Source organism: Penicillium diatomitis, assembly GCF_028827545.1.
Source record: "Penicillium diatomitis strain IBT 30728 chromosome Unknown utg000004l_segment0_segment0, whole genome shotgun sequence".
NCBI classification, from domain to species: Eukaryota; Fungi; Ascomycota; class Eurotiomycetes; order Eurotiales; family Aspergillaceae; genus Penicillium; species Penicillium diatomitis.
In genome coordinates, this window is record NW_026623176.1 from 2,239,649 (window position 1) to 2,265,480 (window position 25,832).

Below are 25,832 nucleotides of genomic sequence, written 5' to 3' on the forward strand. Positions count from 1 at the left end.
TTATAAATACTTATATATACCACTGAGGTACTAGACAGTGACCGGGTGGGGTACACAAACGCAATCTACGCGTGGCAAATGTACACGATCGAATCGGCAAATACCACATGAAGGGGGCCTATCGGTTGAAGAAGGTCTACAGCTAGTTCAGCAGCTAAACCAACAAGCTGAAGGTGATTGGGTAGTATCGCATACCAGGGCGATACGCCTATTCCGCAAGATCAACCGGCCAAATGAGCCCCGCCAAGATGTAGTGGATCCGGTAATACGTGGGATGAGATTGTTTTCAATAGAGAGTTTCATAACGTGTGTCAGCCTGTTGGCCAGACTGTTTTCATGAACCGCAGCAAACTGGGATGGGGCTGGGCTAGGAGGGCAGACCAATAAGAAAACGTTCCGGAGGAGCAGCTAGGCACGGAATTCTATTTAAGATGCGTCACTGTGCAACCCCTCTCTTATTCACTCTTATTCATTCCTACGTTCTCGTTCTCACTCTTACATATTTGTCCTCACTCTTACAGGCTCGTCCTCACCCTTGCGTTCCCCTCGCCATCCTGTCGTGTCCTACTTTATTTCTTAATTTTTCCCCCTCATTTGTCTTATCCTCTCTGATTGCCTCGTGCAACTTCTTACTCAACACGCCTCATATTTCCTAACAGTTATAATGACGTCATCGGGACGACGGAAGACGCCTCGGCCGAAGACTGGAATACTGCAGCTTCTCCAAAAGGAACTGAAGACTTTCGATGAAGAGAACCGTCCTTTACTCCATGATCAAGATGAGCGACTACAGTTATGCTTGGTTTTGCTTGAAAGTCCTGTGTTGACTGGGTTGTCCGAAGCACAACGCTTCGGAAGATTACGGGCGCGAAAGCTTTTATTTGACATTCTCCGACGCTTGGGAGAAGAGGTTTTCTTCCTCTTTGCTACAGCGATAAGTATCACGAGGTTGTCAAGAATCTCGGAGGAAACTGTGCTAGAAGTGCGTCAATGGTGGAAAACCATCCGCAAGTGCCCGAATGGCCTTACCATCAAGGCTAAGGAAATCTGCAATGATGAATTCAAACAAAAATATACAGCAGGTAAGGCTCACATCACTCCTCAATGAAAATATCACTAATACAAGTAGCAGATATGCCGAAGGATTACTCTTCCACGAATCAGCCTCCTCCCACGGTTGTCGATATCGAGTTCGCGGAGCTTTTGAACTTTTTCCAAAAGTATGAACTTGGTTCGCCAAGGTTGAAACTGATGTGTCCCTTATTTGGATCGCCATTGCCATGGATCGATATAAACCTAGACTCCTCCTCAGAACGGACCGCACGCATTGAACTTTCTCTTAGAGCAAGTGAGGCGTTGGTCAAATATATTCGAGTCGCGCGGGATCTAACTGGCGTAACGGAAGTATCGAACTGAAGGACTTTGATAAAACCTGCAGGTTTCGCCAGGTTTGACAATAACCAAGGCAATTCCAGGGTCCATCCCTGGCCCTGAAACCTCATTCAACACAGGGCTAGTGTCGACCCTAACGGCGCCCCATGCACCATCTTTCTTTAAAAGCAGCGCAGGTATTGAAGGGTCTATGCTTTCGAGGTTGCCGCCGACTGTCCAATCTCTGTCGAGGGTAACATTTCTTTTCACCTGTTTTATTACTTTAGTAAGAGGATTAAAAGATGCAGGGCATTTCCCACCTTCTCTTGAACCATCTTCCTAAGACGCTCATCGTCTTGAGGAGCGGCATCCAGTGTTATCACTTCACTTTTCTCAGCCATGACTTGGGAAGTCTTCCGGTAGAAGATATTCGAAATAGAGAGTTTGTTCAGAATAATCTTTCAGGAGCCACCACCTAGCTGCGCTGCTATATTTTTGTGGCTAGTTGGAGATTGGTTTCGCGAGTAGGATTTCACTTTAACTGTGGAAGCAGGGCCAGATTAGTATTCAGGAAGCAGATGGGTGAAGTATGACGGGCTTCGGTCAAGAACCTGAACAGCAACACAGACTGTATACGTCCGGGGTTGGAAGGGTATGATTGTAAAGTGGTGAGTTTTTTTGGCGGGGTATCGGCGGGGCTCGGTTGTTGCGACCTGACAAAGCCAGAGCAGCCCGATCGGAAGGGAGCAATTCGGGCAGCATTACGTATCAAACCAAGAGAGGGCTTCCACTATATGGCGTTGTATTGTGTCAGATATTTGTGTGAGAGTGTGTTTCTGTTCAGAGGATTGTGTTCTATATACACAGAGAGGACCTTCGAGCCAGGGACACGTTTAAAGGCTCATCACGTGACGAACCGAATCACTGAACTCAGCCGCGCATGCTCAACAAATTGGGAATCTGTTCAAGAATTATCCAACGAACTAAGAATAAATCAGAACATACGCGGCCAAGCAAGCGTATTCTCAAATTGAGTATAGATTTTACAAGGATGAATACTTGTGGCATAGAAAGGAAAGACTAAACACTAGCCACACGTTGCACGGACCAGTGTGGGGCAGACACAAGTTAACAAAAGCAGATACGAGTGAATAAGAGCAAGCACGACTGAATAAGCGAATGCACGAGCCAATACCCATAAGTTATAACCAGGCATAGAAAGAGTGTCATTAGCTGCGTACGGAATGACGGTACAACAAATCATGCACGCCTGTCAAGCTATTGATACCTAGGTTGGAAGGTATCTAAACAATCAAACATGTTCGAGGCGTCCACCGTGCATCTCGCGGCATAATGTCATACCGCTCCACGCCATCGGCGTGGACGACAGGTTACGAACGTATAAGAAGCAATTCCTCGGGCTCTCATCGACCTTTCTGTTCATCATTAGCATTCCAATCTCTTGGACATCTCATACCAGCTTCCCATACTGCACCGATATTTCTTGGTTGTTCAAATTGCACAATGGCATTGAAGACTTCCTCTCCCTGCCACCAAGGGTTGACGCCCCCAGATAGCCCAAGGAAGGGGACTGCCGCGTCTCTGGCTACCGTGAAGGATCTGAAGAATCTCTTTGGTGTGTTTCTTGAAAAGATGCTCGACCTTGCCAACCAAGAACCTCCAAACACTCCTGTCACCCAGGACCAGTCCCCAGGAGGCCCTGACATGGTTCAACTGAAGCAGTTGCTGGTGAAACTCACCAGCAATGAATGTGCTTCAGTTGGACCCTTCGTGACAAATAATCCTGCTCAGTCTGGCCTTGCCAACAATGAACAGGAAGAGGTTGTTCAGGTGGCAGATGAAGTTGATCTCAATCGTCCCATCTGTACTACTTCGGATGATTTCAAATCGTTTGAGAAATGGGCATCGGGATCCCGATTCAAGACGGTTGTGGAAACGTATGAGCAACCAACTCCCCTTCTCATCACTTTCTGGCAACTAGTTGACTCCGATATAGCTGGGACAAAGAAGCGTGTAAATACAAGATCGGCGACCCGGTGGAGACCAGCAATAGTCTTGATGATTATGCTGAATATGCATTTGTTGTCCGCGAACGAGTTGGTACGTAATGTCTTTGCGCAGGGGACCTAACCAATACTAATTGCATGATTAGAACGGAATTCTGAGGAGGTGACGCCCTACATAGATATCAAATCGGAAGGCCTACGTGACATCCTGCGGGCGGTGCTGCACGACATCAAAGCTATTAGCTTGATGGAGGACAAGCCATCGGTAATTGAGTTGAGTCAAATCTCGAAGAGAAAGCTGACGTGGATTTAGATCGAGCAAAACGTCCTTTTCCATTTCCTCCCGGAGCTCGACAGATGTGTGGGGAACACGGACAACAGTTCGGACCATGACTCGGCACATACGGAGCAGCTTCGCCTGCTCATCGACCACCTCAAGCAGGCATATGCTTCTATCTCGCAGCGTCTCAAATCAATGTTGCAGCACGGTCATATTACATATGACCTTCTTTGGGCGCTTTTCAAGCCTGGTTGCCATGTTTATACCACATGCATTGGCACAAAAGAGCCGCGATGTGTCAAATTCGATGCGGGAGAAGAAATATCCCAAAACGACGAGACGTGGTTTAACCTCGAATGCCGATTCCTTGATTATGACGGAGTCAAGTTCGGCGAGGCCGGTACTTTTCTGCGTGTGCCAAAGTTCCGGGGGTCAAAGCCGATCGAGACTCTTGAAGCTTACCCTCTCTGCCACCATCCGAGTCACGAGCAGGTCCGAAAAGACCTAGTTGAGAGAGGTCAAAGGTTCCGGGATTTGGCTGGCTCACACATTCAGCACTGTAAAGGCAGCGCATTTTTTATGAACAAGGGGAAAGCTGTCAAACTCAACATCAACAGTCAAGTGGGAGTGGACTCTGCATTTTTCTATGAAATGCAGCCAAACTACTCCCGACCGTCACTCCGTGACCGAGGGATCAATGACAAAGGTGGAATTACATTTTTTGACACGAGTGCGATGCTCATGGATAACCGCGAGCGAGAGAAGGAGAAAATGCAAGGTGACGGTGTGGATGCACAAGAACTTAGCGAGACCGATTTCTTGGTCGCCTGCCCAACAGTATGCTGTTTTAGTTTCAAGGAGAAAATGTTCAGTATGTGAGACGACTGACAATTGCTCGGAGTCTGACTAATTTGATTCCAGTGGAGTGCGCAGTCAGTGCTCTGAAGGGCGTGAATTGGTCACCCGAATCGTTCGACTGCCTGCAGATCCCTTCAGAGACCAAGACAATGCTCCTATCATTGACGAAAACCCGCCTGGGTCTGATTCCGACGGTACCGTTCGACGACGTAATTGATGGGAAAGGTCAAGGGCTCAACATCCTTCTAAAGTACGTCGGCAAAGTGTTTATGTAACCTGTCAAGTCTTCCGCCCTAACCCATGCTAGTGGCCCACCGGGCGTCGGAAAGACATTCACGGTTGAGGCAACCTCGGAATATTTCAAGCTCCCTCTGTATTCGGTAGGAACAATTCGTCGCATTGATTGTGGCCGTGCTAACTTTGCCAGATATCTGCAGGCGAACTTGTTGTTGACCACGGAGATTCTCATGCGCTTGAAGCACAGCTTGAAGTCATCTTCAAGATCGCGAAGCACTTCAATGCTATACTGCTCTTAGATGAAGCGGACGCGTTCATGGCAAGCCGCACAGCGCTCCATGACAACCACAATCGACTGGTAACTATATTCCTGCGAAAGCTGGAATATTATCAAGGAGTTCTCTTCTTGACTTCGAATCGGGGTATTCAATTTGATGATGCAATCCTGAGCCGGATCCATTTGATCGTCGAGTATGAAGACCTGAGCAAGGAGTTTCGCAGAGGTCTCTGGTCAACTTTTCTGGCCAGGGCACGTACAATGCAAGGACCTGCCCTTGTTGAGGAGCATGACCTCCGACGATTGGAGTCATTGGCCCTGAATGGACGAGAGGTGGGTTCCAGAGCGCTGCTATATACTTCCCACTTGCTGACAATCATGAACCAGATCAAAAACATCGCAGCAATTGCACACGCTCTCGCTGAGGCTGATGTGGACCAGGTAAACTACAAATACTTGGAGTTAGCCGCTGAGTCAAATAAGAAATTTTCGAAGGAGTTTGGCAGGGAGAGGCCTACTGATGGAATGTATGTCTAATTGCATACCTGGAAAAGTGATGTGGATATTCTCGTTCCTCTCGGTTGTCGAGTAGTTAGGCGCTTATCGCAATATTTTCGGTTAGTACACGACAGCCCATAATATCGGTCCTAAAGCTTCATAGTTGAATCAATGTTTCATATCATTCACAGCATCACATAAGTCAAGTCAGAGCGCCAGAATTGGATGATCAATTCGTCATTGTCAACACATATAGCATCGTATATCACCCGAAGCCAGTAGATGCAGTGGAGAAGCGGGCATCAAGAATGACAATGGATAGAAATCCTGACTAATTCATGAAGACGTGGGCCGGAAATGCTTCATGCTTCATTATCATGCATAATTGAATTGCTAATCCAATAAATGAGCACCCGTCTTCACGTCACACGAAGACGTTTTGATTCAACTTTCTCTGGTTGCTGTAGTCGTCGTTTTGAGGCTCGCGGCCGCTGCAAAGTCGGTCGACATTTCAATGTGGAGCGGTGAAAGTCGATGATCATCGCCCGCCCAAGCTCTTCATTCCACAGGACATTGTCACGCCGAAGGTCTTCATGGATGATTCCCAAAGCTCTGATTTCCTTGTTCGACTTGTGAATCTCCTGGAGGAGCCCAGGCGTGAGCTCCAACGACGCTATACTTTCGCCTCCCCAGCCCATCACGAGCATATGGCGAATCTCGCCAGCCCCATGAAGAAAATAAATTTTTGCCAAGTCGATCGTACCTAGGAAAACAGGCACGGCAAGCCCTTGCGCCTTTCGCAGAATTCTGTATACCTCCGCTTCACGGGAGACTTCTTTCCACAGGCCCGAAGTGGTTCCCTTTCCGATGACAGTGTAGCCGTATACGACACAAGAAAGTTTGAAAGGCGCACCGTACGCCCCGCAACCTCCAAGGGGTGTGCATCGGTCAATGTTTTCATCCAATTGTGCTTTTAGCAAACGCATCAAAGTTTCGGAGGTAATCGGATGCTGCAGGTCATCTTTGCTTCGGCGATGGAGCATCACATTTGGACAACAGTCGTCTAGAAGACCACCAGATTGCAACCCGAGTAAACATCGCTGGGTGCAAAATTGTGCATCGCGGTGGCGGGACTGGCTATCTGGGCCTTTATCATCATTTATGTCTCTCTTTCGAGCCACGCGTTGGGCAGATGGAGAAGACGGAACATTACTGAAAGTTCGTTTGCGGCGTGTTGCGGGGTTTGAATCGGGGTCGGGTGATTGTGACTGTGAGCGATGCCTCACATCGGATGGGGCACAGCTAACTCGAGATCTAGTAGACACTTGACGAGCTGTTGATTCTGCGGGGTCTGGCGGTGATGACGATGGTTCATAGGTCGAACCAGAAACTGGGCTTGGAAATTCGGGCGCGGTACTGTCGGAATTGAGAGGAAGTTGCCGGAATTCGTCTTTGGGAATGTGAGAGCGAGTGTGATCGAAACTGGTCTTCCATATAGGAATGTCTGGTCGTACGGAATTCCTCCATTCCTGACCTCGCACAGGCGAGTGGAATGCCATCAAACACAAACACAGTGTTCTTGCGACAGAAGTATTTGCAAGGGTAGCTTCCATTTCCATGTCCACTTCACTATTTGGATCACATAGAAAGTAGTAAAGCGTGCCAGGGTCATCATGTGGAACACGGAGGAGGACCCGAGCGATCCCGTTGGTCACGTAGGAGTACTCGAGCCCTTCCTGGATCATGACATGATACTCCTGGACAAGAGCGGAGCAGACAAGTCGCTCTGCATTGTACCGCATCTTCGCGTCCTTGTCCGTGGGTATTTTATTCGACTTGACAATCTCCTTCCACAAGTTCATTGGTCGAAGCCCCATCCGAAGGGTTGCGACGGGAAGCTTATGATGTGGCTTATACTCGACGGTCGTGAGGAGAGTGGTGCTGCGGTCGTCAACTCGATGGATGCAGAATTGGTCAGGTCTTGGGTGGTGCACGCTTGACGGTTGACTTGTATCTGCTTCAATGGCATCATTATCGTTCAAGGAATTCGTATGGTTGCTAAACTGGACGCCATCACCGAGGCCGAACTCTTCACGAGCAGCGGGTATCTTGCACAACTCCGTTATTATATCGTTGACGTGTTCTTCCACAGCGAACCGCTCATAAGCCTCAAGGTCTTGCTCACTGCTCATGGGCTTACGTCCAAGTCGTCGGCCTAACCCTTCTAGCTCATGCAAAGATGAAAACAAACGCGGCGCCCCTCCCGGTGTTGACTGGAGGTAGTTGTGGACGGACCTGTAAAGCTCAAACTGTTGCGCTGTGCAGCCGGTCCAGTATTCTAATCGTGTTGGGCAATATTTCCCCGTGGGAAGGGGGATTTTCCCGGTAGTCGAGCGAGATGGTGTCTCGACTCTCAGCGGTCGGGAGAGCAGGTCATGGGAATGGCGTAAGAATTCCACGAAAGTGGTTGGTTGGCTGAGCTCTTGAAGTTGCTCCTGTCGCTCTTCAGCCTGCTTCTGTCGCTCTTCAGCCTGCTTCCTCCGCTCTTCTTCCTGCTTCTGTCGCTCTTCAGCCTGCTTCCTCCGCTCTTCTTCCTGCTTCTGTCGCTCTTCAGCCTCTTCGCGTCTCTTTTCCGCCTGCAGAAAAAGAGTCTTGTAATCTGGCGCGTTGTTGTCGGCCATCGATGTGTCCAGGGTGCTTTGAGACAATCGCGACCAGTCTTGGTTGGGGGCTTGATTGGGGGGCGGATGTCAGCTGATCACGGTTTCCGGTGGAAGTATTTCCCCGAGAAATGACATGGTTTCCGCTGGCTAATTTTAGCATCTCGAAGGTATGGCAATATCCCCGTCGTCAACAAAAGAAGCCATAGCGCTCACCAAAATTGGATTTTCTCTGGCTTCAAAGGGACTACTGAGGAGGCAAAGTCAGTTCACTAGGTCGGTCGCCTCGCGCTTAGTCGTGAGGGTCGCATCTGTCTCGCCTCGGATCGCTTGAGACGGAGATGTGGCAGCGATCGAAAGGGCAAACAGAGTGTGGGGCTGGGATCGCTATTTGGCCTCTCTATGGCGGCGCTCTGCCGCTTCTTGAAGCCTTCGTTGTTCTTCAAAGCTGACATCGTAACTCAGTTATTGTTTGCTCCATCCCTTGTCGAAAGTTAGTATTCAGTAGATAGACGAATGACGCAAGTTGAAAGCAACATAGTAGGGAGCCCCGCTAGCTAGCGAGGGGAATGGGCTGTCGCGAGGGGATTTACTCCTTGACTCCAGAGTGGATTGTTGCCTCTGGCATAGGCAGCCTTTGGCCACGTTTGATTTTAGTCACGTTTCCAAAGCATACGCCGAATCGATGGTACCTAATGTGCCTCGTTAGTACATAGATAAGTTCGGTCCATCTTCAGAATCCTTGGCAAGTCCAGTCACCATAGCGCATCATGCGCGACGCCCGGATTCCGTCCTCCTATAGCAGCCTTTTACTTCGAAGGATAATTAGGTTGTGTCATTTCGCTGTGAGGAGGGTACAACAATTAAGCCAATAGTCAGCGAAGTTCTTTTGAAATAGAGAGAATACGCTTACCTCTATCGCTGTCCGCCTAGCGCCACACGCTTCGGCGTGCTCTAGTCTTTGCAGTTAACATCATGCAATCATTCCAAGGGACGTCGTGGAAAATTAAAATGACATACCTGACCGATCTGGGTAGTTAGGCCCCATTTTAAGGAATAGGATCTGTGCAAGAGGCAAACTGAAGTGCTATCGCTGACGGAACCTATGGCCAGAGGGGTTGGAGTAGATCTTTGAGATAGTATTTATAGATGCGAACCACATGGTAGTCGTTGACTGCATCCTCAGTTTGAACAGGTTAATGGAAAATTGGACGGGTACTGTAGAATGGAGTATCCCCGCCGAAAAAAATCGAGGCCAAGTAGACAATCACCCGCACCTAAAATAACATTCCTTATCCTCAATTAAATCTGGTGTTAGGTGTCTCATGGATTATGCCCACTGCTTTGCATGTCTCATATTTTTAATATTTTTGCCCATATTCTTCATCAAGCGATCCTCACGAAACGATCCTTTATTCAGCATCAACTAAAACACCAACTAAATGTATACGAATTACTTCATGCTTACTCAATATTTAGAACGCACTTTTTGGCATCGTAGAAATTTCAGTACAGGTACATAGTTTTCTGAACAGAGGTATATTTCATCTGATAGATCAACTCCTCTCCTCATCTTTCCGGCGATCCCTCGACCTCAAGAAAAATTTTGAGTTAACTAGGCCTGGAAATTTCCCCAATGAATTCACTATCTCGTTCCACCGTTGGTTATCGTTCACTAATACTTAATTAAGCCACAGGCCAGTATCTTAGCCATAACGGATCCTGTGCCTCATCTTCCGACTTCAACGCTCAGCTTCGCCGAACCAGTTGTATGCCGAACTAGTAGTGTTCGAGTGGGTTTGTGCTAGCAGCGATGTGCTCTCCACCAGAGCAGCCTCTATACGACGGGCTGACAAAGTAGACCTCACAGTAGCGTTGTTCAATATTAAGTTCATTCTTGAGGATACATTACTCCATTTTAGTTTAGCAGTCCCGAATCTCCACTGCGCCTCACTAATCACCTCCAATAAGGCTGAGTGACGTCACTGCTCTGGCTCTTTCCCGAACGTTGATATTCTAACGTGCTTTAGAGATGGGCTGGGTAGGAAAGTGAAGCTCAAATTAGCATCGCTCTGAATAGACAGCTCATCCTAACTGTCTGTGCCACGTAGCAGTTTTTGGTGTCAAAATGTGGTTCAGGAGTCCGCAGGAAAAGGAGACATGGAAACCATGAACCTGCGGATGTTTATTGGATGCCTCCATCAACTAACACCAATGTCAGAGACACTCTACTCGCTCCCCGGAGGGTATTTTGCCGTGCCTGGGAACTGTACTCGAGGTTCCAGGAGCAAAAAGGCTCCTAGAGTCGACTTATACGTCTTTGGAGCTTGTAGAGAGAGCGTTGTGTATGCTCATGTACTCCGAATATCCATCACATCACTCCCACGTACGCTCCAGGCAATCCCAGAGGCACTTGAGGGCCCAAAGCCCCGCTTTTACCTTCAAGAACGGCTTCGTAGTCCAGGAGCAGCATAGTTACCGGGACTACCCAACACGTTTCTGAACTCGATGTGGCTGTGAAAGAAAGAAGTGTATCCGTACATGAAGCAGCCCAAATTTTCTTCATCCACACTTTGAAGGAATGATGTTCCCAGGATCGACAGGCGTGTTCCTGGAAATTTTAGCTAGTGTTTCAGGATCAATATAGCTCCCAGGATGGATGTTGAAGCTCCCAGAGACAAATTTTGCACTCCTAGGTAACCTAACCCGCAATCCTGAGAGCTTCAAACCCCTTCTAGGGACATGAAAACCCCTCCTGGGAGCTATATTGATTCTGAATCTCTAGGTAAAGTTCCTAGAGCAGCCGCTAGTCATCCTAATCTCATGCGAATAGTCTCCCATACAGAAATTATGATCCCATCGCAGGCGTAGTTGATTAAGCAATATTAGGAAAAGCGCGAGGAAGCAAAAGCGAGGTGGCTTTCTCGCGTTCAGGGAAACCCAGATGCCCCATGTGGGACCACCTCCTCCGCTTACCGTGTATGATTCATGTATATCCCTGAAAACAGGCACAGTTACTCCCAGGAAGGGATTTGAAGATTGATTGATTTATTCATAGACTGTCCCAGCCGCCCTATTTTAGCAGCTATGCAGCGTGTAACCATAAGTACAGGTGTTCATGGAGACAGACTTTAGTATTCCTAGGAAGCTAACCCGCGATTCTGAGAGGTTATAAAGAGGTCACGCCCATATATGACCTTCACGTTCACCTTTACCCCGTAGCTGATCAGCCAATCTAGCAGAACAGCAGCTTTTTACCTGGAATCTTAAATCTTTTGCAATATTTGAGGTAAGGAGATTGAGTTTAAGTTATGCAACGGCCATTTTCTGCTTCGGTACATGTCCGATGTGGTTCTGACTGGCTCAACTGGATTAGCTAGAGCCAATTCCAGTGTTGTCGACGAGGATGACGAGAAAAAGCCAGAGAAAGATAACTCGGACGCCGATACAGTTCGCATGAGTACTCCAGATTACGAAAGATGGGCTAGCGAAAATTGTCGCATCAAATCACAGAATTTGCTCCTTACGGAATCTACTCCGGCTTCGACATTTTTCAAGTACCGTAACTGCCACCAATGTGAACATACTCAAATTACTCAAACTCATCCTCCTGCAGCGAGAGGAGAGCCAAACAAAGTGGGAGATTCCAGGAAGGGTACGTGAATAACTTCTTGGTCATAACTGAGAGGAATTCTTACCAACACAATGTTATTTACAAGTTTGCAGAAAGTCCAGATTTGAACTTGAGTTCAGATGCATTATGTGCGAAGCATGTCCAAGCTGGCCGTCTTTCATCGAGTCCATCTGCCGATACAAACAAATCGACCATAAAGGCCAGCATAAAAACCTTGCATACAAACATCCCAGCCAAGCGCAAAATGCGGAACGATTTACGGGCCAATATTCCGAAACGACGATCAATGCGTCTAGAGCTGAAAAAGCGAATGCAGTGACGAGGTTGACCGATTAGATCCTCAAAGAAGTCGTCTGCGTGTTACTATGGATATCGAATACGGCTTAGGAGCTATTGAAATGCAACATATGATTGGTTCTCTGTTACTCCTTTCTCCACTTTGGAGTAGTGTGGTAGGGACCAGAACCATTGTGACGAAACCAGAAAATAAAATAGGACGCTTCAATTTCGTGTATTGCAAGAAGCGCAGCGGAAATTCTCATCTAGATACTCTCCACTTATTAATCTTACGTTAAAATCTTTCGCACAATGCCGACAGCGCCGAGAAGAGTTGATCTTCTGAACCAACGCTCGCAGAACGTCATATTCGTTAGGCCGTTTCACCATCTCGTTGCTGACTAATCTCGCAATAACGAGGGACCCAAGACATCCAAAAGAATCTAAGTTGTGAACTATCTCCGGGTCTTTGATAAGGTCGAAGACATGCCTCGATATGATGTCGGCAATCACTTCCCGAAGAGTTGATTCATGTGGTGGTACTGACGTCATGACCTTTTGCACGACTTCGTGAAACATTGGAGAGCTGCAATTTGTGTTCGCCCATCGTGAAAACTTCAGGGTAGCCAGAGTTTTCAATGGAAGGATTGCGTACTTATCAGCAGCGATAAATACTTCAATGTTGTTGAAAGCAGCTTGGTTGGCTGGCTCTGAGATTTCTGGCTTGTTTTCCGAAAGAGATGAACCAGACTCATGGTCACAAATGGGAAGCGCCGATATGGGTTGTTGATATTGAATTATGCGCCCGTCCTCACTATACTCCCTGAGATAGAGAAAAGATAGAACACGCTCCATGGTCTCTGGGGTGTCGTCTTCGATATTGATAGCTTTCTCAATGGATTCCTAAAAAGTAAGTAAGCGACCGAAAACATCTGCCGTTTCCTGTCAAAATATACCTTGAAGCCATCACACATCGCGCTATAGAAATAGCTTGACTGAGTACACACAATAGCTTGGTGAACCTTGAAAGTAATTCCTTGGCAAAGAATCTCCATGTCAGAGAATCGGCCTCGTAGAAGTAAGTCTCGCATCACGTCCTTGAGTTCAGACATGGTTGATGTCGCGTCCATTGGCATTTGATCTCGCACAAGGAAAAGATTTAAGATAGAAACCTGGACATAATGATTGAAGCTGAGTCCCAACACAAGTATTACGTGGACAAATAATATATACTAATCAAGACAAAGCAGAGCTAGTTCAGTGTGGCAATGACGCGTAGACTGTCGAGTGATGAAGATACGGGGATCGAAATACTGAGATCCAGTATTTGATGTTACAGCACGCTATACATTGATTCTCAACTGCTGTAATTGTGAAACAGCGCTTCTCAACCTGTGGTTTAACACACAGGAGAGAAGTGACTCCACAGTATAGTCTTACCAAACATACCTGCCGTAAGCACGCCCGTTCTTGGGACTCTATTGTGGGCCCAGGATCCAGATAAGCTAGTCATAAAAGGCATTCTTAGCAGCCACACCCGCGCATGTAAATAAACCGGAGGCATAACCAAAGGAATATGATTTGGTTAAACGAGTTTCCGGTATTGATAATGGATTCAGACTACAGCGCTAAAGAGAGTAAGGGTGGCGATTAAAACGGACACCGCCCCAAATGCATAACTGCCTGCCGTTAGCCCAGTACTGATACTTTGTCCAGCTGCAGTCCCAATTGCTGTGACGACTATGGAAATTACTATAGCAAATCCAATAATAGTGAGTAGACGAGAAATGTCCCATCCGTCAACCAACAATAAAGCAGGAATACTTTCTCCGGGAAAAGTGTCCCCATAACAAACGGCAGCGTCAAGGTAATGGCACGTTCTCAAGTATCTAACAGGTTGTCAGCCTTCCAATACATCACGGAAACTAGCAATCAATACTAACGTATACTGTGTTACTAAGCCGGACTCTTTCAGAAATTGTTGGCAGTCGCTTTTCCCTTTGGAATTCCAATAGAAGTCGAGCATGGGCTGCCTATATTGGAGGTTCCTGAAATATTTTCGGAGTTGTTGACGCCGCTCTAAAGCACAGTAGAATACCGGCTCCCCTTCGTTTTCATCCATCATGGTATTTGGACAGAGGCCCCCGTTCGAACAATGCTGAAACGTACCATTTTCATTGAATCCAGCGTCACAGTTCGTTGTGTCAGGAGAGAGCTCTTCTATCTCTCTCTGTATATCTGCCATCTCTAAGGAATAATTGATTGGAAGCACCACAACTTCGAATTCTTTGTTGCTTTGTGTTCGTATAGCATGAATCTACGATTTTTGTCAGATTCTTAACATTGACTATTCAGAAAAGTTGACTAACCTTGACCTCCTGGATTTTGACGGCGGAGCGCAGAGAGATACGCTTCCACCATCCGCGACAATTTCTCAGTCTATGGATTTCGATTCCATCTTCGTCTTCTTTGATAGGTATATCCTTAGCAAGGAAGCGGGATCCTCGGCTGAAACATATCCATATGCATGATTCATAACCATTTTTGACTGCCTTTTCGCACAGGCTTTTAATATTCGATGATCTCGCATTGGATTCTGGCGCAAGGAAAGGATTGTATTCTGTTTCCTTGACAGAGTCTATCTCACAGGGACTCTCGTCAGAACTAAACAATTAAATTCAGTTGGACCAACTCACCGAGCGTTAGGGTCAATTCGTCAGTTCCGTTTGTGGATTCATTTGTGGATTCAAGGCTCATTATGCCTCGATGTTGAGAGTAATCTTGGTCTTTGATTGTTTAGTTGGAGAAATGCGGGCGGAGCGGTGCTTATATACAAAGCACTATACTAAAAATAACCTTCGCGAGATAAAAGTCTCAATGTTGTGATTATATTTACATTGGCGCTTAGGACCGACGGCTCAAACATTTCAAGGCGGTGGCGCCAATACATGGGCGCTCTTGCACCGGGAAGATTCTCCCACGCTATCACCGCATGCTCGCTATGGACCGTCTTCCTCCACAAGTGATTAGGCACAGTTTCCCAATAGGTTCATTGCGGGCGCCAAGAGTAGCGGAGGGTTCAAAATGGCTAGAAATACGAAAAAAATCTTCCAACTAGAAAGACTTTCTTATGTGGTTGGCAATCTTGAAACAGCCTATAGCACAAACGCATCAGATTCGTAATGCTACATATAAGTTGGCGGCAAATGGTTGGCGAATAAGGGCCCCTTGTACTCGGTCGCATCTGCTCTGCGAAGTCGATACTATTTTGGTATGATATACCATGGCGAGAGCTTTGAAGTGACGAGCTGAGCGATTCGCCCGACTAAATTTGGTTTTTTAAGAAACAATCTTTCATAGAAAATTGCTTTTCCGTGAAGGGAGTAATTTATATTCAGTTATCAAAGATGATGTAAACATATGGGCTCACCCGAGTGCGAACAAAACTACGTATACACATTATAGCTGACTAATGTTCTTTGCTTGCTGTTCAAACGTCACGGATTCCCTTAGAACAACCAGTGTTCGATCAATATAGCAATAGGGATGGTCCAATGTATTGTTAGTCAGCTTCACAAAGTTCGAGAAACCCCCTCCTTGCGTTCTCAGAGGATGAATGCAGGACGTACTGCTCTTGCTGAGCAGCCACGCGAACGAGAGGGTCAAACGGCATTATTGACTTAGTGGCTTTCACGGAAACTCTCCATGAGGTGCAACTATCGGTCCCAATATCATCTTGGATTACTTCCCACTGGAGGCGGACGTTTGCGGGACCACCAGGTTCTGAGACCAGCATTTGGTTCAACGTACCAGTGACTTGTGAGTAGTCTAACCACAGATTGTCGATAGGACCACGGATACCGTGGGTGGTCTTCCGGTTTTCCGAAAAGCGAATCTTACCAGCAAATATGCCTAGAAAGTCTCCCTCGCGCACGGGGACGATGGAACAGACGAATAAGGAGCTGCCATCTTTAGGCAGGAGGAAGGTGAATGCGGACTTATCAATCCCACATTCGGACGCTAATTGGTTGTCGTAAGGTGCGCATATGACCTCGAGAGAGAAAGCCTGTAAACCCTTTTCCTTGAAGCTTTCTTCTTCACTGGTGAAGGCCCATTCGTTTTTGGCATTATTCCAAGTGGACTCGTGAACTTTTAGCCTCTCTACAACTTGGGGGTCCTCAAGATCAGACAGGCGCATGAGGTCACCTTTCGCGAGTCTGAGAGCCCGTGTTTCCAGTTGTTCGATGTGAGGTCTATGTTGGGTCTCCCACTTCATTACTGCATCCACAAGGGAGATTTTTGACGTCTTCGGATATCCTTTGCAATAGCTGTCGAATTCTTTGGTGCGGTAGTAGAGAACTTTGTCAATACCAGCTTCACGCATTTGGAAGAGGTTTTTCCAGAAAATACGGCATTGCCGTTGGTTTTCCGCACCAAGCCCGTATCCAGCATCTTCCATGAACTTCTTGGTTGCAGCTTTTTCAGCCATGGTGAATCCGTCTGCGGGTCCCTTCGCGGATGGCAGCTTTGAATGATCGATCAACGCAGCACCCTTGAGAATGATCTTCCAGAAAATGGTTTCATTGTATCGATTTTGCAGACCCTTGCCCGTGGCCAAAGCATTGTCCCTGCGAATGACGTCAACTGCCGTTTCATAGTCGAATTCTGAAATCTCATCAACATATTTCCGGATGTTCTCAGGCTTAGTTGTTGTCGGGATACGGCTCGTTCGGTGCCCGTAGAGACCAATAGTGAAATTGACCTTCACGCACTCGAACAATATCGATGACATTGCTTTCAATGTATACGCAGAGTCTGCTTGATAGGACGAAGAAATGTCGACGGGGATATCTAAATGGTGGGTACCTTTCACATTGTCGTAGTCAGGCTAGATCAAAGGACATTAGCCTCGGATCAAGTACCTGAAACAATTTTGTCCGATGGCAAAAGTGGCATACTTGTTGACTTATATGCTTACAACCCACCTCGACAGGTTCATCAGCAATTCTGTGGGGGGATTTATCACCACATTTTTCCGAAAGCTGCGAAATGGGCCGCTTTCTCTTCTTCCTCGGTTCTGCGCCTGCAAGATTTCCATAGTTCCTTTTTGGTGCATTCAGAATCCGATAGGATCCACGCTCTCTGTGCGGGGAAGCCGGAGGCGTTTGTAAAGCTAAGCCGGTGGTTCGTAACGGGGACTCTTCTGTATTGCCGTCCTGGCTCGCTAGATGAGCCTGGAGGACTAGAATCACGGTCAACACTTATTCTATTAGGCAAGTCGAGTGTCTAACGTACCGTCATTGTCGACTTTAGAAATCAAGCAGTCAATATACTCTTCGTTATGATCGATGCCAGAAGACGTGAATACGTCCCGGATAGCCTGGGCTAGAAAGCCTCGGGCGGTCTCGTCCATAATACTTGGAGAATGCGACGTGTGCGACCGAGGACGTGCCCACCTCCTTCATAATAAATACAAGCCTCCTCCTTTGCTCTGGAACTTTCGAGACTGATCGACGAGCTAAGCCCACCTGGGTGGAGCTGTTGATAGTGATAAGCCAATCATGTATCCTTATCCCAGATTTAGAAGTCCTAGGCGTAGATCGAGACCACATTGTGAGTTGACGTCATTTTGTGGTCTCAAAATTCAAACCGACCTCCCCAAGCCGCATCTACGCTGTGTCCAGTCCACGGCTTCAATATAACATCGCAGCCTTGTGTTGGCGATTTGAAAAGAACGTTGGCTTGCAGGCCAGGTTGGCTTGACGTTGAATGTGGTTGGCTGTGGCGTGGTTGGTGCCCCGAGTAACGAAATCATCTATTTACCGGACCCATAGGTGCAAAATTCGGAAGACAAGCAGTTCTTGAACTGGACTGGAAAGCCTGGGGCACTCCAAAAAAAATTAAGAGGGAATGGGATGAACAGGGCTGGTAGAAGAAAACATCACCCCAAGTCTGCGCATACAGTAAGACGACGAGCTGAAAATGAATACCTACCCATCGGCTTGTTGAAGCAATCACATTCGTTAGTATGGATTAAACAGCTCTGCACCTGGAATGCGTAAGAAGGTGGCTTAGCGAGGAAGAAGCGAAAAGCGTTTGAGGATGAAAGTGACAGAGGACTGGTATTTAAACGGTGACTCACCTCTGGAGGAGGTTCTAACCCCACTTCCTCGTCACGCTGATCTGCATCACGTGCATTTCCTAATAGTCGAGGACCTCCCACTCTCGAAGCGTCGACTCAGCCTTCAAAAGCCTTCAAAGCCTTCTAGTCAGCCTTGTGCAGACCCATGAACTGTACTGTAACTCCTTTCACTCGGTTCCTTCGTTTCAGGGCACTTAAGCCTTTGCTCATTGTGGACTCGCCCCACCCCCCGCAGCCTCCCAAACACCAAAGGCCGACAGTCTTTGTATATTGGTTAATGTCTTATTGCCTTGTCACAGAACCTTGGTTTTCCGGCTTGGTTTCAGGCTATGAGATGCGGGCTAGTCTCCCATCACCTAATGTTTGTCGTTTCTACTTTCCCCCTCATACTACAGTATAGCATATCACAGGCCTTTTATTCAACAAGCTTTGCAACAAGATCAGAGGCCATTTCCCCATGATCATCCAAAATATGCCGAAATCGAGTATTCTCAACCAGGGTTCGCGCCTCACATGAGATATAGAGAATAACCAATATTCTAAGGGAATAACATCCACCTGGCTCTTGTCTACCTGTCTGCTCGTAGGTATATTCTAGCAGATCAAGGATATGTGTCATAGTTTGCCCGTTAAGAGGAAAGTTGCAAAGGTCGCGATGAAGTGACTTCAAGCACTGTTCTCTTAATGGGTCAACAAGATACCGCGTCGCGAACACATATATCTTTGCATGAGCAAGAAGGTCGGGGTGGGAAGAAATTGTGGCCTCATCTCCAACAAATCTTAGGTGTCTAAACTGACTCCACCGGCGTTCATAGGGACTTTCAACATAGATTGATTTCGCGTATTCAATCTCCGGCGGAGGTGAGGAATAGTAGCTCTTTTTTCTTTTTTGCGCTCTCTTGGAAGCTCGGGTTCTCCACACATAAGATGAAGCCTCTGATTCTGGCCCTGTGTCTTGAGGCCCTGGCTCCGGCTCCGGCCCTGGCTCCTGCTCTCGTTGTGGATTGCTGTCTTTCAATTGATCTAGATTATATATGAGTAATTACTCCTCCTGCACTTTAGTAACTAGTACTTACTCTCTGCATCAAAATGACCATCGTCGTCTTTGTCTTTGCGGTAAGGCGTAGTATAATTTCCTTTGTAACCAAACTCACAAAATGCAACAAAAGTTTCCTCTTCCACATCATCTATAGTAGCAGTTCGGGTTACTGCTTCTTTCATGCAACCATTGTTCATGAGAGCATCCAGCGGGGCCGATAAGTTATGAACAAGACCGGCGTGGATCGTCAGCTTCCGTCGATCATGTCCAATGAGAAAGTGAAATTCTGGAGATCGAATGAGTCTTTGGCAGTTAGTAACTGAATGATTCAATGAACAGTGATCGTACTCTTTGAAAATTTCCATTTCGAAATAGCTCCCATACATGCATCTGAACAACAGATTACGGCAGGCTTGCGGCAAGCTTGGGTTTGGCCTGCGCTAAATAGGACAATGTACATCACTGTGAGAGGCTTTTGTATGAATCCACCTGTAAATTCTTGCCACGAAGTCCATGCGGAAGCCAAAATGAGACCCTGCAACGGGCCAACCGGAATGAGGGGTAGCAAAGTTGCGAAGCGTGAGTTGTTCTTAGTGGAAAGCATGCGTGGTGCATGCATCGTCCATGAAACTGGTGGTACTCCAAAGTGGAGAAAGGAGTAGCGGCGAGCCAATCATATATGAGACAGCGAGACCTAGGATCTAGACTGGGCCGGAATGCGGGGAGCCTCGTGTGATCATAGATTGCAGCCTACTTGATAGAGGCTTTGCCACAAAGAGCTTATGTTTCCGTAAATAAGGTTCCTCGTAGGGGTAAATACATCCTTGCTATCTAACAGATCCTAGTGTAACATGGTACAATGATCCACATAGGACGAAGGGGACTAGATAGTAGCTTCCTCTTGGTCATAGGATCCTACTATCTAGGAAGGGAAAGAAGGTCTTGAGAACAATAAAGTCGATTGAACTCCTGGCTAAACAGTGGTGTAAACGAGCGTTTAAATACACGATTTGCAGTGGTTTAGGCAGCAATGAAATAGGGCAGAAAATAGGGCAGAGATCTAATAATCTGATAGATCTCAACACGGGATAGAAATGCGGAGAAAGGACGTCAGGATCCCTAGTCAAATAGCCAATTAGGCCATGGTCGTTATCTCTGTTGAAGAGGGGTATATAGAGGGGTTCTCTGCAGGGGAAAAACAATGGTCCGGCCCGGCCGGTCAGGTAACACATAAGCACACACACACATAGGCATATACACCCACACACCTACATAGGCTGACACTATCTGACGGTGAATGTGAATTAGGCGGTCCTTTATTCCTCTAGAACCAGTTCATTTAATCTGATCAAAGTACTCCGTAGTAGACTGAGAATCGACGGTAGCCGTAACAGCATTCCGAATCTCAACTACCTCCTTTGGCCTCAAACAAATTGGGTAGGTGGTGATGAAGAGAAGCTGCACTCAGTCTGTAAGTCTGTAGGCGATTACTGCAACTACGGAGTACTTCATACGGAATACTTATCCTCAGATTCGGCTCGCTTGTGATACGTCACAATATCATGACTACATGCAATGTAAAGCTGCTTGTAACTGCTCAAATCGTGTTCAAATGTGATTTGCTTAGCCTGCAACAGATCTGCAACTCGCCAAGCAAGAGATGGCTGGAACTCTTCCCGGGCTGAGATTGGTTTCCAATGACTTAGTACGGAGCGGAGAACACCCATTTTTAACGATATTTCCAATATTCGTAAATTATTTCCTCTGGACCACGTACAAATACTGTATTATATTTCACTCATGACGCACACCCTTGTCGGCCAGTACTGGAAGGCTGACAAGAGATCAATGGGTCTGGGTGCTTAATTAGTTCTTGAAGTGGACTTGGGCTTCTTCTTTGGTTACGTCTCTGCTCCAAGATTCAGGCAAACCCATCGTATTCTACCTTCTATTCTCGGGCTACTAGATCCAGAAAATGTCAGATACCTCTGAACAGCTCGTGGAAATCTCTCGCATCGATCTTGACTGTACTGGACCAGCCAAAGCAATCATTACGGATGTGAAGCACCTGGCTTCTTATAATTGGATCGAAGCATCCACACCCACTATCGCTGTCCCAGGCAGTCCAGCTCGGTGGTCTGCTCCACAGGGGACCCGACAGGTGAAGAAGGATAGCGGCCTTGTTTATATTGCTCAGAATGCTGCTCGTCATCCTGATAGTCCCCTAGAACCGTTATTTCGCTCCCTATATATCGAGCATCCATTGTTCGACATAAACTCAATCGACGTCATTACCGACCGAAACAACATTCGCAAGCTTCTATCTTTTATCAAACCCACTTTGACCAAGAATGGACTCGATCCATTCACCATCCAGGTGGATATGGCCGCTCAAACTGCAATATTTTGTCGTGACGAGACCGCTACTTTTGAAGTGATTGGGCCAGGCGAATTCAGGGGCTTTGGTCATGAATTTGAGAGAGCATACACTATCAATCAAGTTCGAGACAGCACTGGGCACCACCGCATAATTTCATACCGACTGGGTGGTCTGAGCTTTCTCGTGCGCCATGAGACTGACGGATTTGTTGAAGATTGGAAGCCGGTTGTGGAGAAAGATAAGTCGACAGGGGACAACCTTGCAAACATTTTGCAGTCCTTGTCTCTATCACCAGAAAATGACACCACGGACGAGACCTCCGTTCAATCGAAATTGACCATCAAGAGAGAAGGCCGGGTAGTACCCCGGGAATCAACCTTAGAGATTAAAACACGAGTTGTTCACAAACCTCTGGAGCTGTCAGAGGTTGCCCCTCAGCTCTGGATTTCCCAGACGCCCAAGCTTGCCCGTGCTTACCATCAACGTGGGATATTCTCTACACCAAAAGTAGAAGATATCACTGCCGGACTGAAAGATTGGGAGCAAACCCACCAAGATCTTATCAGGAAACTCGTCGCTCTCATAAATTGCATCCTTCGAGTAACAAGAAGTTGGGGTGGGAGTTCAACTATTCGGTACGATTTTCTGAAAGATAAACTTGTGATCAAGAAAGTCGAGAGAAAGAAGATGCTCCCCGACGACCTCTATTCCCGATGGGCCAAAGCCATTCCCGTTGATGTCGAACAGAAAATCTCCGAAAACCGCTCAGCTCCTACTCAAAAAGGGTCAGACACTCTGCAGCGCACTACAAAACTTGACCGAGGTAATAGCCCTCCAAGTGGCACCAAGGCAGGGCCAGCCAAGCTTCAACATCATGTGAATGTTGCCGCTGCTGGGAAGAAATCAGAATTATGAGTCCTTTCGGGCTTGGCAAAGCAGCAGGACAGGTGGCTACTGGGAGACAGGAGATACTGTATATCCCCCGAGATTAGTCATGTATTTAAGCCCACACAAATTGTGAGAAAGGGGCATAGTTAGCTATTCAGACCCGTTATGATTTCTATTAATGCACCTATATGATCCACTTTTCGGAGTCGTCCGACTGGGCGTATTGGTTTCTTGAATGCCTGACCGAAGTTATACTTAGTCTTGGTACTGCTGGAAGCTCTTAAGAATGGGAATTAATATATGTTTTGAGTATAGTAGACACGTGGCCGCCGAGGCCTCAAACGGAGGCAATTCTTACGTAGTTTGCTTGTGCACAATAAATGAACATTGAAAACCTTTCTCCCCCAGCCATATCTAGGTTTCGTCGTAGCGAGAGGCCTCCATGTAAATGAGGAAAAGCTCTCGTTAAGGTTTTTTTGAGCTATTGCAAAGACTTGATTGGCCCAAACTTACTCCCAGCTCCACTTTGGAGTACCATAACTTAATCTGCCTACAATGATCTGCGCTAATACTGTACTATACCTGCACGAAGTACTCTGTACTCCTTAATTCCTATTGCTGGTTCTGGCCGCCTCATTCATTTTCGAGCTCAAAGAGGCTCACGAAGACATCATAATGCCCAGCATACAGCCTCTCATACTTCGCCACTTCATCATCAACTGGTGACGCACGCTGCGCACGCCGATGCCCTGAAACGATGAAGAAAGCGAGAATTATAACAAGAGACTGCGCACACGCTCGAACTTAATCTACCTCCCAGTCGTTTCTATACTCGGTGTTCGACTGGGGTAAGAATGTCCTCTGCGCCTCCCCGTGGGCACCGTTCTGGATGTCCCCTTCGTCCTGCACTGCCGGGTGTGAAATCCGATGGTAATCAGGCCTCCTACAGGCAGATTGCCTGCTCATCCAACTCGTTCGACGGCCGGAAAGCCGAATGAGAGCGATCTATGTAGAGTTGCCGAATATTAGCCACTTCTCCATAAACCTCGGTGACGGTAAGCCTACCTTGGCCGCGAAAACAGAAACAGCCGCTGCAAAAACCATCCAGGAAGAACTCTGCTGGTGCTCTCTCCAAGGAGCGAAGCAACTCCTCTGATATCCTAGCTGCAATTCACATGCATTGTCCCCATGGTTCCGGTCCTTGAAAGGCCATGCCCTATCGTGAAGACTTCGAAGACCACAGCATCGGAACTCATCTTGGATTGAGCGGATAGCGTGCGAATTCTTCGACTGGAAGAACGCCTGCCATTTTTGATCTAGGTTACATGAGAGAATACTGTCGGGGAAGATGTACGCCAGCGCTACTGTGGCCACGATGGTCGATATGATGGTCTGGATCTGATTGAGTATACCGGATATTGTGCTCCGCCAACAATTGCGAGGAGTCTCATGGTCTGTTTGCTGGAAAAACACTCGCATGGCTATCAGTGTGAGTACTGTGAGCGGGGATATGAATGTCGCGGTGGCTGGAACCCATGTCGGTAAAGGAAGAAGCAGAGCGGCGGTGCGAGCCCAAGATAGCCTGTGCCGCGAGAGGTCTGTTACTCATTATTCTCTTTCAATACAGTACACGCTGGCTAGAGACGTGATGAAGAACGTGACAACTCACGCTCCAAGGATCAAGGAGATGGCCCCGCCCTAGTGGCAAAATTTTATCAACGGAGGTCATAACCAGGCTGGATTTTCAATATCTTACCACAACCAACACGATATAGAGGAGGGTAGTCGCATCGATCTTGAAGGGCATCGTTTCAGCTTGTGGTGTGCTCTTTTTGGGCGACGCTTAATTGAATGAGGAAGATGAATGAATGTGAGAGGTACTCGCTGGAGGACATGGGCGGGGTTTGGGTAGTGAGAGTGAGAACGGTCCAGAACGTGACCATATTTGGTTAGCGTATCCCTTACTCTCGAAATGCCACTAGACCTAAGTTGGCAACACCCCGCTTGAATTTTCTATACTTGATTGGCATATTGTTACTCCTTGCTCCACTTTGGAGTGCGATAACTCTCTCCATAAGCATGATTGTAGTAATATGTTGCGAATTCAGACAAAGAGCGCTCGCCAAAGCATGGGGATGCTGGGATGCTATTCCAGTTCACCAAAGGATAGCACAACTTGATTATTGTGACGATACTCGACCCATAAGCCATTAATATCATCATGTTAGCACTCTTGAAGACATTCAAGAGGAAAAGAGAAACGGGAGGGGTAGCGAGAGTAACCAGATCATGCATCACATGTGGTATGTGCAGCGATATTGCTGTTCAGAATTTATCGAAGCTATCCAAAGATTCGACCCTTTATCAACAATGAATTACTCAAGGTTGCCAGGTAGTCCTCAAAATGGCTAGGTAGTCCCTAGTTACGCGTCGCCAACTGGTCACTGTGAATAGAGTTGTCCGGCATACTTGCCTACTGTACAGTAGTTCCACTGCGGATCCTAAGAGTATCTCGCAACTGTATCGTTGCTATACTAAGCCTTACGCGGACTCCAGTCCTATTGATTATCTTGTAGGACGTCCCAGAAGTGCACGCCAAGTAAGGATATCATAAAGTAGTGATACTAAGTGAGCTCCCCCTACTGTAGGTTGGGTTACCTTAAAGATGAACTGTGAAGTGTAAAGTACCAAAGGTAGTAACCAAGTAACAATGTGAGATTGATCGCGAAGAGCTAAAGACATGATGCTTGAATGAATATCCAGCGGCATCCAAAGTATGATATTGGATAGCAATGACCCTTTCCACATTAATCCAATTGGAGTAGCCAAAAGTTCCACTGCAGTATACCTGCATACATCAGCACATAGCATCTGTGGTGTGAAATACCTATCGTGAGTCTCTGGAAACGTTCTCTTCTCTGGTTTTCTGCAAATCACGATCTGTCATCACGGTCGGAGCCGGGTAATGAGAGCTCTGGCTAGTCAGCGTACTGCAGGATGATGTCATGCAGTTTACATACCAATTGTGAAGTAAGAAAAGCCCAAAAGCCCGATGTATCCGCTGACAAAATATGTATCTGACCAGTCTCCCGCATGCGAATACCTATGCACACGTCTGCATCACACATCTTGCTATATTCAGACGCCTTTTTCATCATGTTTGTCTTGCGACGGAACTGTTTTTGACGAATTAATTTTCTTTTAGAGAGATTATTTGATCGAGATCTTTCCAAAGCAGCCATTGGAAGTTGATGTCTTGGAGTTT

At 47.0% G+C, this 25,832-nt stretch overlaps 7 protein-coding genes across 7 annotated transcripts; 3 read left to right on the top strand and 4 right to left on the bottom strand.

The window, feature by feature from the left end:
• Nucleotides 1-664: 664 nt before the first annotated feature.
• On the top strand, nucleotides 665-1,416 carry N7539_004058 (uncharacterized protein; the record flags this gene model as incomplete). The annotated part of the gene is made up of 2 exons (XM_056933660.1): nucleotides 665-1,082; nucleotides 1,133-1,416. The coding sequence occupies 2 exons, from the start codon at nucleotides 665-667 to the stop codon at nucleotides 1,414-1,416; spliced, it is 702 nt and encodes a 233-aa protein (XP_056791201.1).
• Nucleotides 1,417-2,895: 1,479 nt separating this feature from the next.
• On the top strand, nucleotides 2,896-5,587 carry N7539_004059 (ATP-binding protein; the record flags this gene model as incomplete). Its single annotated transcript, XM_056933661.1, has 8 exons — nucleotides 2,896-3,329; nucleotides 3,389-3,492; nucleotides 3,545-3,663; nucleotides 3,712-4,549; nucleotides 4,600-4,786; nucleotides 4,844-4,916; nucleotides 4,964-5,383; nucleotides 5,438-5,587. 8 exons carry the CDS (start codon nucleotides 2,896-2,898, stop codon nucleotides 5,585-5,587), a joined length of 2,325 nt encoding a protein of 774 aa, XP_056791202.1.
• Nucleotides 5,588-5,967: 380 nt separating this feature from the next.
• N7539_004060 (uncharacterized protein) lies at nucleotides 5,968-8,229 on the bottom strand (the record flags this gene model as incomplete). The annotated part of the gene is made up of 1 exon (XM_056933662.1): nucleotides 5,968-8,229. The coding sequence occupies one exon, from the start codon at nucleotides 8,227-8,229 to the stop codon at nucleotides 5,968-5,970; it is 2,262 nt and encodes a 753-aa protein (XP_056791203.1).
• Nucleotides 8,230-12,343: 4,114 nt separating this feature from the next.
• Nucleotides 12,344-13,230, bottom strand: N7539_004061 (BTB/POZ domain-containing protein; the record flags this gene model as incomplete). The annotated part of the gene is made up of 2 exons (XM_056933663.1): nucleotides 12,344-13,021; nucleotides 13,075-13,230. 2 exons carry the CDS (start codon nucleotides 13,228-13,230, stop codon nucleotides 12,344-12,346), a joined length of 834 nt encoding a protein of 277 aa, XP_056791204.1.
• A 2,450-nt stretch (nucleotides 13,231-15,680) lies between these two features.
• N7539_004062 (uncharacterized protein) lies at nucleotides 15,681-17,531 on the bottom strand (the record flags this gene model as incomplete). The annotated part of the gene is made up of 3 exons (XM_056933664.1): nucleotides 15,681-17,006; nucleotides 17,077-17,360; nucleotides 17,414-17,531. 3 exons carry the CDS (start codon nucleotides 17,529-17,531, stop codon nucleotides 15,681-15,683), a joined length of 1,728 nt encoding a protein of 575 aa, XP_056791205.1.
• A 3,743-nt stretch (nucleotides 17,532-21,274) lies between these two features.
• On the top strand, nucleotides 21,275-22,594 carry N7539_004063 (geranylgeranyl pyrophosphate synthetase; the record flags this gene model as incomplete). Its single annotated transcript, XM_056933665.1, has 1 exon — nucleotides 21,275-22,594. The coding sequence occupies one exon, from the start codon at nucleotides 21,275-21,277 to the stop codon at nucleotides 22,592-22,594; it is 1,320 nt and encodes a 439-aa protein (XP_056791206.1).
• Nucleotides 22,595-23,371: 777 nt separating this feature from the next.
• On the bottom strand, nucleotides 23,372-24,374 carry N7539_004064 (uncharacterized protein; the record flags this gene model as incomplete). Its single annotated transcript, XM_056933666.1, has 4 exons — nucleotides 23,372-23,572; nucleotides 23,633-24,149; nucleotides 24,237-24,265; nucleotides 24,324-24,374. The coding sequence occupies 4 exons, from the start codon at nucleotides 24,372-24,374 to the stop codon at nucleotides 23,372-23,374; spliced, it is 798 nt and encodes a 265-aa protein (XP_056791207.1).
• Between the last annotated feature and the right edge of the window lie 1,458 nt (nucleotides 24,375-25,832).